The sequence below is a fragment of the Chiloscyllium plagiosum genome, unplaced genomic scaffold (genome assembly GCF_037043375.1).
Source record: "Chiloscyllium plagiosum isolate Xiang-an unplaced genomic scaffold, Cpla_swu_hap1 HiC_scaffold_1, whole genome shotgun sequence".
Classification (NCBI taxonomy): domain Eukaryota; kingdom Metazoa; phylum Chordata; class Chondrichthyes; order Orectolobiformes; family Hemiscylliidae; genus Chiloscyllium; species Chiloscyllium plagiosum.
In genome coordinates, this window is record NW_028270139.1 from 45374485 (window position 1) to 45390524 (window position 16040).

Below are 16040 nucleotides of genomic sequence, written 5' to 3' on the forward strand. Positions count from 1 at the left end.
AGTAGGGGAGCACTTTGGGGCCAGCGACCATAATTCTATTCGTTTTAAAATAGTGATGGAAAAGGATAGACCAGATCTAAAAGTTGAAGTTCTAAATTGGAGAAAGGCCAATTTTGATGGTATTAGCCAAGAACTTTCGAAAGCTGATTGGAGGCAGATGTTCGCAGGTAAAGGGACGGCTGGAAAATGGGAAGCCTTCAGAAATGAGATAACAAGAATCTAGAGAAAGCATATATCTGTCAGGGTGAAAGGGAAGGCTGGTAGCTAAAGGGAATGCTGGATGACTAAAGAAATTGAGGGTTTGGTTAAGAAAAAGATGGAAGCATATGTCAGGTATAGACAGGATAGATCGAGTGAATCCTTAGAAGAGTATAAAGGAAGCAGGAGTATACTTAAGAGGGAAATCAGGAGGGCAAAAAGGAGACATGAGATAGCTTTGGCAAATAGAATTAAGGAGAATCCAAAGGGTTTTTACAAATATATTAAGGACAAAAGGGTAACTAGGAAGAGAATAGGGCCCCTCAAAGATTAGCAAGGTGGCCTTTGTGTGGAGCCACAGAAAATGGGGGAGATACTAAATGAATATTTTGCATCAGTATTTACTTTGGAAAAGGATATGGAAGACATAGACTATACGGAAATAGATGGTGACACTTTGCAAAATGTCCAGATTACAGAGGAGGAAGTGCTGGATGTCTTGAAACGGTTAAAGGTGGATAAATCCCCAGGGCCTGATCAGGTGTACCCGAGAACTCTGTGGGAAGCTAGAGAAGTGATTGCTGGGCCTCTTGCTGAGATATTTGTATCATTGATAGTCACAGGTGAGGTGCCGGAAGACTGGAGGTTGGCTAACGTGGTGCCACTGTTTGAGAAGGGTGGTAAGGACAAGCCAGGGAACTATAGACCGGTGAGCCTGACCTCAGTGGTGGGCAAGTTGTTGGAGGGAATCCTGAGGGACAGGATATACATGTATTTGGAAAGGCAAGGACTGATTAGGGATAGTCAACATGGCTTTGTGCGTGTGAAATCATGTCTCACAAACTTGATTGAGGTTTTTGAAGTAGTAACAAAGATTAATGAGGGCAGAGCAGTAGATGTGATCTATATGGACTTCAGTAAGGCGTTCGACAAGGTTCCCCATGGGAGACTGATTAGCAAGGTTAGATCTCATGGAATACAGGGAGAACTAGCCATTTGGATACAGAACTGGCTTAAAGGTAGAAGACAGAGGGAGGTGGTGGAGGGTTGTTTTTCAGACTGGAGGCCTGTGACCACTGGAGGGTGCTGGGTCCTCTATGTTTTGTCATTTACATAAATGATTTGGATGCGAGCATAAGAGGTACAGTTAGTAAGTTTGCAGATGACACCAAAATTAGAGGTGTAGTGGACAGCGAAGGTTACCTCAGATTACAACAGGATCTGGACCAGATGGGCCAATGGGCTGAGAAGTGGCAGATGGAGTTTAATTCAGATAAATGTGAGGTGCTGCATTTTGGGAAAGCAAATCTTAGCAGGACTTATACACTTAATGGTAAGGTCCTAGGGAGTGTTGCTGAACAAAGAGACCTTGGAGAGCAGACTCAATAGTTCCTTGAATTTGGAGTTGCAGGTAGATAGGATAGTGAAGGCGACACTCGGTATGCTTTCCTTTATTGGACAGAGCATTGAGTACAGGAGTTGGGAGGTCATGTTGCGGCTGTATAGGACATTGGCTAGGCCACTTCTGCAATACTGTGTGCAGTTCTGGTCTCCCTCTTATCAGAAAGATGGTTTGAAACTTGAAAGGGTACAGAAAAGATTTACAAGGATGTTGCCAGGGTTGGAGAAGTTGAACCATAGGGAGAATAGGCTGGGGCTGTTCCCTGGACTGTCAGAGGCTGAGGGGTGACCTTATAGAAGTTTATAAAATCATGAAAGGTATGGATAGGGTAAACTGATAAGGTCTTTTCCCTGGGATGGGGGGGTCCAGAACTAGTGGGCATAGGTTTAGGGTGAGAGGGGAAAAATGTAAAAGGTACCTAAGGTACAACTTTCTCACGCAGAGGGTGCTGCGTGTATGGTATGAGCTGCCAGTGGAAGTGATGGAGGCTAGTACAATTACAACATTATTTAAAAGGCATCCAGATGAGCATATGAATAGGAAGGGTTTAGAGAGATATGGGCCAAGTGCTGGCAAATGGGACTAGATTAGGTTAGGATATCTGGTCGGCATGGACCAGTTGGCCCGAAGGGTCTGTTTCCATGCTGTACCTTTCTGTGATTCTAAGTCAGAGGGAAGCACACAGAACACCATGTATGGGCAGAGAGATCAAAATATCATACAAATGGTATGAGCGTAGTGTCATATAATCTGTCTCTTCTGGTGACCAAGTTAACTCTTGAGTTTTCTTCATAGATTCCACCAGACCTGCTGAGCATCCCCAGCAATTCCTGTCCATGCTCCTGACCTCCAGCATCCACAGTTGTTTTGTTTTTTATTTGACTGGAATAGCATGATAGGTCTAAGAGTTACATGCTGCGGCTCAGCGGATCTGGCAGCATCTGTGAGGCAAAATCAGTTAACATTTTGGGTCCAGTGACTCTTCCTCTGGTGTTTCTTCACAGATGCTGACAGACCTGCTGTGCTTTTCCAGCAGCTTCTGTTTGTGTTCCATGTTATCCCAATCATTTGGTTTTCCTCCAGCACCATCTTATTTTTAAGTTTTTATAATTATCTCTCTGCCTCATTTAATTAGATTATAGGTCATCTCTTTGGGTGTTATTTAGCTGTTGATGCTTTATTCACACCGTCTAACACTCTTGGTCACCTGTAGAGACTTATTATTCGACACTCCACTCACACCATTTGTATGACCTTTTGATCTCTCTGCCCATAAATTCTGTGTTCCACGTACTTCCCTCTCACTTCACCTGACGAAAGGGCTTTGCTCCAAAAGCTTGTGATTTCAAACATACCTGTTGGACTATCACCTGGTGTCTTGTGATTTCTGACCTTGGTAATAAGGTAGTAGCAATAGCAAAGCACATTATAATGCTTGTGTCAGCAAATGGTACAGGAGACATGAGTTCAAATCGCAACATGGTGGCTAGGAAGTCAAGTTCAAGTGAACATTAGAAAAAACAAGACCTTCAGTGGTGGGCATATAAAATTAATGGATTATCATAAAATTAAAACAATCAGGTTGTCACTGAAGTCTCTAATGGAAAGGAAATCATTTGTCTTTGCATGGTTTGGGAAGGAGGGGAGTGACCTGTAAAGGCAATGTGGGGGGGGGGGGGCGGTGAAAGAGGTTTGCAAAAGGGGAAATGAGTCTGAAAGAGGCAGAGTGGCTACAAAAGGGAGAAAAACAGTTTACATTTTTTAAATAAAGGATGCTATTGTAATAAATACTGTGTCAGTTAGATAATCTAAGATTAAACAGTTTATTTCTCCATAATCACAGAATCCCTACATTGTGGAAGCAGGTTATTCGACCCATTGGGTTTACACCAACCCTTCAAATACCATCCCATTCAGACCCATCCCCACTATCCTATCCCTGTAACCTCGCATTTTCCATGGTTAATCTACCAAGCCCGTACATTTCTTGAAACTATGGGTAATTTAGCATAGCCAATCCACCTAAGCTGCACATCTTTGGACAACTAAAGATTAATATTTGTTTGTTGTTCTACTTCAAAGCATCTTGTTTTTACTTAAGGTGCAGTCACTGCATTACAGACAAATATGCAATCATTTAACTGTGACCCAACCAGTCTGCAGAAAGCAAGTTTAGGATGTAATGAAGTATATGACAATATTGTTTGAATAAAGTATCAATATCTCTTCACAGGTCCTTATGCTATCCTCACAACTTATTCTTTGTATCATCAGCAAACTTAACATGTGTGTAATATATACCGATAATAGTTAGCAAATGTAAATAGTTGATGCCCCAAGGACATGGCACATTATCAATGGAAATCCACGTACACCTCACTTACATGTCACCCTTTATCCACATTGCATGTTGCTTCCCAGAAATCTCAAACTTTTGGCAAACTTATTTATTAAATATCACTCACATTAAAAAAAATTGTTAATTGTTAGGCTTGATGTACGTACAAGTGCATCAAATTTTGTCACAAAACCACTGAAGAGTTGAAAATTATGTAAGTAAAAACCAATTTCTCGCCAAAAAACTGAATTTTAAGAGATCTTTCTTGGGACCAACTGAAATGTCTTAAACAATTAAATATGCACGAATTATCTGGAAGCAGGATAAACATTTGTGGCATTACCTTGTAACTGACATTGTTACTGGAGCTTTCATAGCTTTTGTATCAGATGTTAGTTTCTCTTTTGCTGAAGCTGATGAACGCCTTTCTCGTTCAGTCACTGGGAGATGCTCAGGGCTACTAATTCTTTTGGCTGCACGAGTAGTTGGTTTATTCTGAATGTTCAAATCAGATGTCTGGCTTCTGGAATATAAAATAGGAAAGCTTTACTGCAGTTGTACAGAGTCTTGATGAGATCACATCTGTGGTACTATATATAATTCTGGTCCACTTGTTTGAATATTGTTTTATCCATTCAGAGAAGGTTCACGATCGGGATGAAAGAGCTATTTTATCAAGCAAGGTTGAACAGGTTGGACCTCCACCTACTGGAGTTTAGAAGAACAAGAAATGACCTTGAAATTAAATATCCTCACAGATCCGATAGGGTAGGTACACAGTATCCCTACGATGTGGTAAGAGGTCATTAGGCTCATCGAGTCTGCACCAGACTCTCTGAAGTGTACTTCACCCAGACTAAACCCTCCCCATAACTCCACATTTACCAGGGCTAATCCACTTAGCCTGCACATCTTTGCACTGTGGGAGGAAACATGAGCACCCCGAGAAAACCCATGCAGACACGGGGAAAACATGTAAACTCCAAACAGTCACCTAAGGCTGGAATCAAACCTGGGTCCCTGGTGCTATGAGGCAGCAATGCAAACCCTGAGGGACCATGTCAACATCTAACTTGACAATGATTCTTTTTGTGAGTGAAAACTAAGAAAAAAAACCTCTATTTTAGGACAAGGTAGGCAATGATAGGTAATGTTCCCGTTAAACTGCGCGGCTGCTTAGAGGATCTGCGCATGTTAATTAGCATGCAGATGGATCGAATACTGGTTCTAGAAGCTGCTGGCACCTCGGATGTCCACACAGCAGCAACATTAGAGGGAACACAGGAGATAGGGAGACTTTTTTTTCACATTGAGGATTGTTAAAACATCCTCAGAAACCAGTGGAGGCGAAGCCATTGAATTTATTCAAAGCGCAGTTGAACAGATTTTTGATCGACAAGGAATTATGGGGGGCAGACAGGAAAATATACTTGATAGACCACAATTAATTCAGCCATGTTTCAACAGAATGGTAGAGCATGCTCCAAGAGCCGAAAGATCTACTTCTGGTCCTATGTACTACGTTCCACAAAATGGATAAAGTACCATTGTATGTACTGAACCTGACTAGCAAATCCCTTTAGAGGTAAAAATGATGACTGCAGATGCTGGAAAAGCACAGCAGTTCAAGCAGCATCCAAGGAGAAGGAAAATCGACGATTCGGGCAAAAGCCCTTCATCAGGAATACAGACAGAGTGCCTGAAGGGTGGAGAGATAAATGAGAGGAGGGTGGGGGTGGGGAGAAAGTAGCATAGAGTACAATAGGTGAGTGGGGATGAAGGTGATAAGTCAAGGAGGAGGGTGGGAGAAGGTAGCAAAGAGTACAATGGGTGGATGGGGGTGGGATGAAAGTGATAGGTCAGAGGGGAGGGTGGAGTGGATAGGTAGAAAAGAAGATAGGCCGGTAGGACAGGTCATGGGGACAGTGCTGAGCTGGAAGTTTGGAATTGGGGTGAGGTGGCGGAAGGGGAAATGAGGAAACTGGTGAAGTCCACATTGATGCCCTTTAGGGAACATCTCTGGGACACCCGCACCAATCAACCACACCGCCCTGTGGCCCAACATTTCAACTCCCCCTCCCACTCAGCCAAGGACATGGAGGTCTGGGCCTCCTTCACCGCCGCTCCTTCACCACCCAACGCTTGGAGGAAGAATGCCTCATATTCCGCCTCGGTACACTTCAACCCCAGGGCATCACCAGTTTCCTCATTTCCCCTACCTCACCCCAGTTCCAAACTTCCAGCTCAGCACTGTCCCCATGACCTGTCCTACCGGCATATCTTCTTTCCCACCTATCCACTCCATCCTACTCTCTGACCTATCACCTTCATCCCACCCCCATCCACCCATTGTACTCTTTGCTACCTTCCCCACCCTCCTCCCTGACCTATCACCTTCATCCCCACCCCCACTCACCTATAGTACTTTATGCTACTTTCTCCCCACCCTCCTCTCATTTATCTCTCCACCCTTCAGACACTCTGCCTGTATCCCTGATGAAGGGCTTTTGCCCGAAACGTGATTTTCCTGCTTCTTGGATGATGCCTGAACTGTGTTTTTCCAGCACCACTCTCCCCCAAATCCCTTTATAGCCTGAATATCAGGTATGATACAAGGTCCTAGTCATAACAGTTTTATGTGATGCTACTGTGAAAATCCTAGCATTAGCACAGACAACTAATCCTTTCATACCCAACTGATCACAATTAATTCCATGAAGGTGCTCATCTATTTAACTAAAGGTCACCTATGCAACTAAGGCCAAAATGGAAGAATTGACATTTTGTTGCAAAAACTAATCATGAATCAGCATGACAAGCTCAGATTTCTGAAGGATGCTCCTTTGGGAAATGTAGTGGGTGAAAGACTCTCAGGGAATGTAGCTATGATAGCCAGGTTTCTGGTACCAAGACTGGCTCTAATGTTATGAAGGGTATGCTACATTCCAAGTGGTCGATTGTGGTAGGGGAACTCTCTAGTCAGAGACACAAACAGATGCTTCTGCAGCAACAGTGATACATGAATGGTGTGTTGCCTCCCTGATGCCAGGATCAAGGATATCTCAGAAAGGGTGCAAAATATTCTTAAAGGCGAGATGGACCAGTGGGAGCTCATTGCACACACTGGAACTAACAACACAGGAAGAGATAAGGATGAGATTCTGAGGACAGAATAGAGGAGGTCAGGCAGGAATTTCAAAAGGAGATCCTTGAAGATAGTAATATCTGGATTAATCCCAGTGCCACAAGTTAGTGAGGGTAGGAATAGGAGGACAGAGCAGATAAATCCATTGCTCAGGAGCTGGGGCAGGCGAGAAGGATTTACATTTTTGGACCACTGGAATCTCTCTGGGATAGAAGTGACCTGTATATGAAGGGCACCTGAATTGGAAGGGGACTAATATACTGGTGGAGAGATTTGCTACAGTTGCTCAGGAGGATTTAAACTAGTGGGTGGGGTGGGTGTGGTGTGGGGTTTGGGACCCAGGGAGATGGTGAGGAAAGACAGCAGTCTGAGACTGATACAGTTGGGAAAAGAGTAAGTCAAACAGTTTGAAACAAAGCAGAGAATGAGGTAGGTCTGTTAAATGAAACTTCAATGCAAAAGGCCTATCAGGTAAGGCAGATGAGGTGAGGGCATGATTGCGAACACAGGGCTAGGATATCATAGCAATTACAGAGACATGGCTCAGGGATGGACAAGAGTGGCAGCTTAATGTTTCAGGGTACAGATGCTACAGGAAGGACAGAAAGCGGAGGGGGATGGTGTTTTTGATTAAGGATAACAATACTTCTGTACTTAGGGAGGATATTCCTGAGAATATATGCAGGCAAGTTATTTGGGTGGAACTAAGAAAGGAATGATCACCTTAATGGAATAGTACTATAAATCCCCCAATAGTCAGCAAGAGATTGAGAAACAAATTTGCAAGGAGAACTCAGTTATCTATGAGAATAATAGGGTGGTTATGGTATGGGATTTTAACTTTCCATACACAGACTGGACGGCCATAGTGTTAAGGACTTGGATGGAGAGAAATTGTTTAGCATGTAGAAGAAAATTTTCTGATTCAATATGTGAATGCACCCATCAGAGAAGGTGCAAAACTTGACCTACTCTTGGGAAAGAAGGCAGCGTAGGTGACGGAAGTGCCAGGGGGTGGGAGCACTTTGGGGTCACTGACCATAATTCTATTAGCTTTTAAAATAGTGATATAAAAGGATAGATTGGATCTAAACGTTAAAGTTGTAAATTGGAGGAAGGCCAATTTTGACGGCATTAGGCAAAAACTTTCAAAAGCTGACTGGGGGCAGATGTTCACAGGTAAACAGAAGGCTGGAAAATGGGAAGCCTTCAAAAAGAGATAACAAGAGTCCAGAGAGTATGTTTCTGTTAGGGTGAAGGGCAAGGCTGGTGGGTGTAGGGAATGCTGGATGATTAGAGAAATTGTGGTTTTGGTCAAGAAAAAGATATAGACAGAAGGGATCGAGTGAATCCCGAGAAAAAGGCAGTAGGATTACGCTTAAGAGGAAAATCAGGAGGGCAAATAGGGACATGAAATAGCTTTAACAAATAGAGTTATGGAGAATCCAAAGGGATTCTACAATACATTAAGGACAAAGAGGTTAATAGGGATAGAATAGGGCCCCTTAAAGATCAGCAAGGCTGCCTATGTGTGGAACTGCAGGAGATGGGTGAGATACTAAACGAGTATTTTACATCAGTGTTTATTGTGGAAAGGATATGGAAAATATAGAACGTGAAAAGATAAATGTCCATTTTAAAGGCGGTGGTGCTGGATATCTTAAAACAAAAGTTGATAAATTCCCAGCACCTGATCATATGTATTCTGGAACTCTGTGGGAGCCTAGGGAAGAGATTGCTGGGCCCCATGCTGAGATATTTGCATCATCGATAGCCACAGGTGAGGTGCTGGAAGACTGGAAGTTGTCTAACGTTGTGCCACTATTTAAAAAAAGATGGTAAGGAAAAGCCAGGGAACTTTAGACCAGTGAGCCTGACATCGGTGGTGGGCAAGTTAATGGAGGGAATCTTGAGGAACAGGATTTACATGCATTTGGAAATGCAAGGACTGATTAGAGATAGTAAACATGGCTGCGTGTGTGGGAAATCATGTCTCACTAACTTGATTAGGTTTTTTAGAAGATTGATGAGGGCAGAGAGGTGGATGTGACCTATATGGACTCCAGTAAGGCGCTCAACAAAGGTTCCTTATGGTAGATCACATGGAATACAGGGAGATCTAACTATTTGGATACAGAACTGACTCAAAGGTACAAGACAGAGGGTGGTGGTGGTGGAGGATTGCTTTTCAAACTGGAGCCTTGTGCCACAAGGATCAGTGCTGGGTGCATTGTTTTTGTTATTTATATAAATGATTTGAATGTGAACATAGGAGGTATGGATAGTAAGCTTGCAGATTACACCAAAATTGGAAGTGTGGACAGCGAAGATTACCTCAAGAGTACAATGGGATCTTGATCATATGGGCCAATGGGCCAAGGAATGGCAGATGGAGTTTAATTTAGATATATGTGCTGCATTTTGGAAAGGCAAATTAGGGCAGGACTTATACACTTAATGTTAAAGTCCTGGGGAGTGTTGCTAAACAAAATGAGACCTTGGAATGTCTATTCAGTTCCTTGAAAGTGCAATTGCAGGTAGATAGGGTAGTGAAGAAAGTGTTAGATATGTTTTCCTTTATTGGTCAGAGCATCGAGTGTAGGAGTTGGGAGGTCATTTGCAGCTGTACAAGACATTGGTTCGGCTACTTTTGGAGTTCTGTGTTCAGTTCTGGTCTTCCAGCTTTAGGAAGGATGTTGTGAAACTTGAAAGGCTTAGTAAAGATTGACAAGATTTTCGGGATTGGAGGGTTTGAGCTAGGGAGAAGATGATGAGATGGAAATGTGTTGCTGGAAAAGCGCAGCAGGTCAGGCAGCATCTAGGGAACAGGAGAATCGACGTTTCGGGCACCTGTACCCTAGATGCTGCCTGACCTGCTGCGCTTTTCCAGCAACACATTTCCATCTCTGATCTCCAGCATCTGCAGACCTCATTTTCTCTTCGCTAGGGAGAAGATGCTGAACAGGCTGGAGCAATCTTTCCTGGAAGATCAGAGACCGAGGGGTGACTTTACACAGTTTATAAAATCATGGGGAGCATGGATAGGGTGACTAGCCCAAGTCTTTTCCCAAGGGTGGGGGATAGGTACCACACATTAGGCTTCTTAATAAGATAACAGCCCATAGTGTTGGAGTAGTGTATTATCATGGATAAAGGATTAGCTTACTAATAGAAGACAGAGTTGGAATAAGAGGAGTACTTTCAGGATGGCAACATGTGGAGTGCCACAGAGATCAGTGCTGGGCCACAATTATTTAAATATATATTAATGACTTGGATGCAGAAAGTGAATGTACTATAGCTAGGTTTTTGGATGACACAGAAGTTGGTGAGAAGGCAACTGATGAGGATGACAAAGAGTCTGCACAGGGGTATAAACCGATTAAGCAATTGGGCAAAACCTTGGCAGACAGACTATAATGCAGGAAAATGTGAAGTTATGCACTTCGGCTGGAAAAATCGAAGAGCTGATTATTTTTAATAGAGAAAAGCTGCAGAGTTCAGCATGTACTAAGGAAGGTAAATGGAATGTTAGTCTTTATTTCAAAAGAAATGGAGTTTTAAAGTAGGGAAGTTGTGTTAAAACTACACAAGGTATCAGTCAGATTATAACTGGAAGACTGTAAACCGTTTTGGGCTCATTATCTAAGGGAAGATATCCTAGCCTAAGAGACAGTGCACAGAAGGTTCACTGGGCTGATACCAGATACAGAAGGACTGTCTTAAGAGGTGAATTTGAATAGGTTGGGCCCATACTCATTGGTATTTAGAAAGATGAGGGCGACCTCGGGGACTTGATAGGTTAGAGGCAGAAAGGTTGTTTCCCTTTGTGGGAGAGTTTAAGACCAGAAGCATTTTTTCAGAATAAGGGATCACCCACATAAAACAGATAAGGATGAATTTTTTCTCAAAAGATGGTGAATCTGTGGAACTCTTTACTACAGAGGTCTGTAAAGGCTGGCTCGTTACGTATATTCAAGGCTGAGAAAGACAGATTTTCAATTAATAAGGCAATCAAAGGTGATGGTAATAAGTTAGGAAAGTGGAATTGAGGATTATCAGATCAGCCATCATCTCATTGAATGGTGGAGCAGAATTGATGAGCCGAATGACCTTCTCTGTTCCTACATCTTATGGTCTTGTATTGTGAAAGCCAAGGGAAACCTCTACTGATCTGTTAAGTGCCTTTCAATTCATTATATGCCTTTCTGGTTGAGGGCCCTTAAAGTAAAATACATCAACTTCTCATACTATTCACTTCATAAAACCGATAATTTGAAGAAAGGACTAGGTGTAATTGTACAATTTTTAATCTAAGTGCTGCTATTAGGAGGTTACCTTAGTTTTAATACTAGAAATGGACAAAGTCTATGGAAAGATACAATAATTGAATATTTCTTTTTTCAAAAAGTGTACCTCTTTAAATTGTCAGTTATAAAGCAGGAAATCACCTTGTTCTTTCTTCAAGCTTGGTAGCAATTTTGCCTCGAGATTGTGTTGGTTTTTCTGTATCTTGTTCTTGAACTGGTGCAGCTTCTGAATGGGGTTTGTGCATTTCTTCCTCTATTGTATTTTTCTCCTCTAATGGCATTAATAACACAGCATGAAAATGCATTAGTATTGGTATCTAAAGACCGAACTATTAGAAGATGTCTTTAATTTGAAAAGTGACCACAGTATGAAAAATGTTAAACCGAGATTGGTCGATACATACCTGAATGAAGATGCCTTCGCTTCGAGAGATTTTCTACTGGAGAGCATGAGCGCTTGGGTTTTCTTTCTCTCTGACAGGAACTTTGCTCTTCAGCACCTTTAACAGATTGCTCCTCCTACATTGGGAGGAAAACTTATATTATCACATTGCATTTGATTTTTTTAAAGCAAGATTATACACCTGAGCAGAAAATTTAGTACCATCCTTCCAGAGTCCTCAAAATATTCACCTGTACAACATATACATAGCATATTAATTAGGAACTGTAATTGTTACAATGCAGTGTTTTGCCTATAGAACTGGCACACAAATGCAATTAATTGTGAAAAGCATTGATAGTATTTGATCCAAAACTCCCAAGTATTCTTTATTTGAAGGAACAATTTTAATGAGTTTATATAGCAAACATACCAGCAGTGCATAGGTATAAATGCTAGGTGAAGAGAATTTAAATTAGCAGCTGAATAGCCTGCCTACATTCATTGTGTAGGTATCCAAGTAAAGTGGTTACTTTAGTGACACAAGGGATAGCTGTCATTAACAATCAAATCATATTCCAGCTTGTATTAGAGCATTCAGGAGGATGAAAATTGGAAAAAGAGGGACAGAGGTACTTGGAAGTAGAAATAAAATCAACGCTTGGCCAAAAAAATTCACGTGAAATCACAACATTAAAAAAAGCTTTCAGACCTAATATTTCATGTATTTTACTGAAACAAATTAACATAGCCTCTTACATCATACAGCAAATCGCTTATCCCTTGACAGTGCTAGTTTAAGGCTGATTTTGTCCTGTTTTATTCAATGTACAACACACTGAGATAGACTGAAGCAATGTGAATAGAAAACCAGTTTAAGTTGTTCCAGATTGCAGGTTACTGGATCTAAACTTACAAAGCAAATATCTATAAAACAAAATGAATTATGTTCAATGAAAGAGACCTTCCTAATTGTTAGATTATCTGGGTCTAGCTGGTAATTACAATTAATACAAATTCAGAATCAAGCAATTTGTGCTACTTAACAGTGATCAAGAACTGCATTTCTTTGTGGAGAGAGGGACAATTTATACAGACAATGCTGGGTAAAGGTATCTTTGCTTAAGCACTTGTTGGCGAGCGGTGAAATAAGAGATGCACTGGCATATGCACAGAAACAAAGAAAATATGAGAAGTACACCATTCAACCCTTTTAGTCAGCTCTGCCATTCATTATGGTTACTGCTGATCATCCACTTTCCTTCATACCCTTTGATCACCTTAGCTTCAAGTGCTTTACCTTCTTGAAATCATACAATGTTTTGGCCTTTACTGCTTTCTGATCACAAATTCCAAAAACTCATCACTGTCTGGCTGAAGAAAGTTCTCATCTCAGTCCTAAACGACTTACCCTGTATCCTTAAATTTTGACCCCTGGTTCTGGATCCCGCTGTCATTGGGAAACATCTTCCTGTATCGACCCCACCTAGTCATGTTAGAATTTTATAGGTTTCTAAGATTACCCTTTCACTCTTCTGAACTCTACCAAATATCATGCTAACTGATTCATTCTCTTCTCAGACACAGGTCCTACCATCCCTAGAATCAGTCCACAAATAGTAAGGAGAAGGCAGCACACAAGTATACTGTTTAACTTTCATATTTTCTGAATTTTAAAAAGTGGGTGTCACTGAGTAACATATCTTCCCTGAAATACAGTAATCATGAAAAATTGTGATCGAAGGAGAATGGGTGGTTGCCTGTTACAGTACTTGAGACTTCCAGGACAGAAAATATTTGATTACAGGTACAATTAGGGACTAAGAAGTGGATCTACATATAGAAGCAAGTCAGAAGACTGGGACAAGGCTAATTGCGCTTGCAAAGATGAGGTATAGATACTCTGAATGGCAAGTACCTGAATGGACTTGGATTTGTCTGCACCACTAACAACTTGCTTTCCATTGCCATAAATGATTTGGCCATAGACATTATTAAGGTTCAGCAGTACCAAATTAAATACCAAATGTTAGCATTGCTAACAACAAGAATTAATAGAAATAGGAAAGTGAAAGAAAGTACTCCTTTGAAAAGACTAAAATAAAGCTGATAGGATTCTAAGTCGTACTTTGAATTTACACATTCGACCAATGCTGGGAGTAGGGTGTGCAGCTCCAAACCTTCCATACTAGGAAAGATAATGCAGTCAGGGAATAAAATGGACATTCACAGATTAAATATTGTAATAAAGGCTACAATCTAGACTATAATAAAGGCTTTGGTTAATTCAAGACATTTTTAAAAAATCAATCATTTAGAATTCCAATCATGTGAACTACTTAATGTTAATGAGTACAGAACATAGGAGAAATACCATTTTTTCTTTGAAAAAAATTGACCAAATCAGCAAAAGCAATGTGATCTATACTTTCAGGTCAAAATCCTGGAACTCTCTCCCTAACAGCATTGAGAGTGCACCTACACCAAATGGACCGCAGTGGTTTGAAGAAAACACTTTACTACTATCCTCTCAACGGTAACTTGGGATGGACAATAAATGCTAGCCAGTGAGCAAAGTTCATACCTGCTAAATAAGAACACTTGAGCAGTATACATGCTTCTAATGCAGAAGTTCACTTTACAATATTATGTAATACTTTGTGTTATCAGCCAGAAACACACCAGTCACTTCTTGGTCAAGCATAATTTGATAAATTGCAGGCTACTATCAGAAACATGACTGTGAATAATGGTATACTAACTTAAAAACTCAACTAGCTCTTTAATATACTTTTTATATTATAATATAATATAATCACCTACTTTTCCTGTCTATTCTACGTGCAATTTGGATTTACTCTGTGGTTGACCGTGAATGCATTCGATCTCGGTTTAGCTATCAGATTCACTAGTTAGAAATGAGAAATGAATGCAGTGTTGCCAGAGACAACAATAAAAATTGGAATCATTCCTTTGATGTAGGCTGCCTCACTATCATTGCCTGCTCATCAAACCAGTATTGACTAACTGTACCTATGTGAAATCCATGATAGTCAAACGGAGCTGGCGAGTTGAATTTACAATTGTGAAAGCAATTTCTAGTAGATTATTCTCTTCACTGCAGGCACTTTCTTTTGGCCTTATTCTTTCAGGGGTTTTGGTGTAAGTCCCACAGTTGTTAAATGTCAACATGACTTTTCAGACTTAAGATATGTTTTCAACAAAGTGACTACAGTCCCTCAAAAAAAGCAGCACTATTATATGATTTCTTATTTTGTGGGAAATACAGACACAAAACAACATTGTGAAAAAAAAGTGTTGCTAGGGGAATTTCCAAACTTTAGAGCTTTCTTTCAACCATTACCCACCCCATTCTTTTGCATGTTACTACAAACCATCACAGTTTTTTAACTCAGGTCTTCTCTCACCTGAAAACATTTTGTTCACAAAAGTTAGCATTTTGTTTGGAAGCAAACTGGATTATGAGACAGCAATTTAAGAATGTTATATCTTGATGCTAACACATGGAAATACGGTCAAGGGTGTCAAGTTATTTGGTGAATTCATTCACCATCTTGTACAAGGTGAGATTACATTGCCCTGGTACATAAGCTGCTCCAAGCCTGCTTAAACAAGTCTGAATGCAAATTTGGGATTGAATAGCAAATTCAAATTAACAAATTTGAACTGAATATCTAAGGAAGCAATTATTATTCATTAGGAAGCATTATTTTTCAATTTGAATAAAGCACCTTTTAATCAAAAGTAAACTGAATTATAAAGCCTTAAAATTGGCACTGCTCCCACAGGAAGAGGTGTTTATTACAGCTTTTCAAAATCATGGAAAGTTGCTTTCACAAATGACTTGTTACTAAATGTCAGGGATTCCATTAGGTAAGCAGAACACATGCCAGGTTCCATATCAAAAGCAGAAAGGGAAGGGCATGGAATAGGAAGCACACTAGAATCACCAGTGATAGTTGAACCATTTGACATTTTACTTTCCAGCAACATGTACCCTTGCTATAAAGCTACTTACCGCAACTTCATCTTTCCACTCACAACTGGCACTTGTGATTATCTCTGATACAACATCCTGCTGAACTGGCAACTCTACATGAATGGGTAAAGAAATTTAGTAAGGAAAACTCTTCGCAAGTTTGTATTACAAGTTCTGTCATTCTTATTGGCATAAATCCACATAAAGAAAACAGCTACCTGCAGGAACACTGCAAAAAAATATCAATTTCTGTTCACTCATATCC

At 40.8% G+C, this 16040-nt stretch overlaps 1 protein-coding gene across 2 annotated transcripts in view; it reads right to left on the reverse strand.

Annotated features, from left to right (window-relative positions):
• Positions 1 to 16040, reverse strand: part of bod1l1 (biorientation of chromosomes in cell division 1 like 1) — a 67312-nt gene that overhangs the window by 3399 nt on the left and 47873 nt on the right. Inside the window, exons 11-14 of one of the 2 annotated variants that reach the window (XM_087986573.1) lie at positions 15815 to 15888; positions 11798 to 11912; positions 11535 to 11664; positions 4282 to 4461 (exon numbers count right to left, since the gene is read on the reverse strand). In XM_087986573.1, the coding sequence (XP_087842699.1) occupies positions 4282 to 4461; positions 11535 to 11664; positions 11798 to 11912; positions 15815 to 15888 (499 nt within the window). Of the gene's footprint in view, positions 1 to 4281; positions 4462 to 11499; positions 11665 to 11797; positions 11913 to 15814; positions 15889 to 16040 lie in introns of those variants that run through there. The other variant, XM_087986581.1, reaches the window with a different exon arrangement.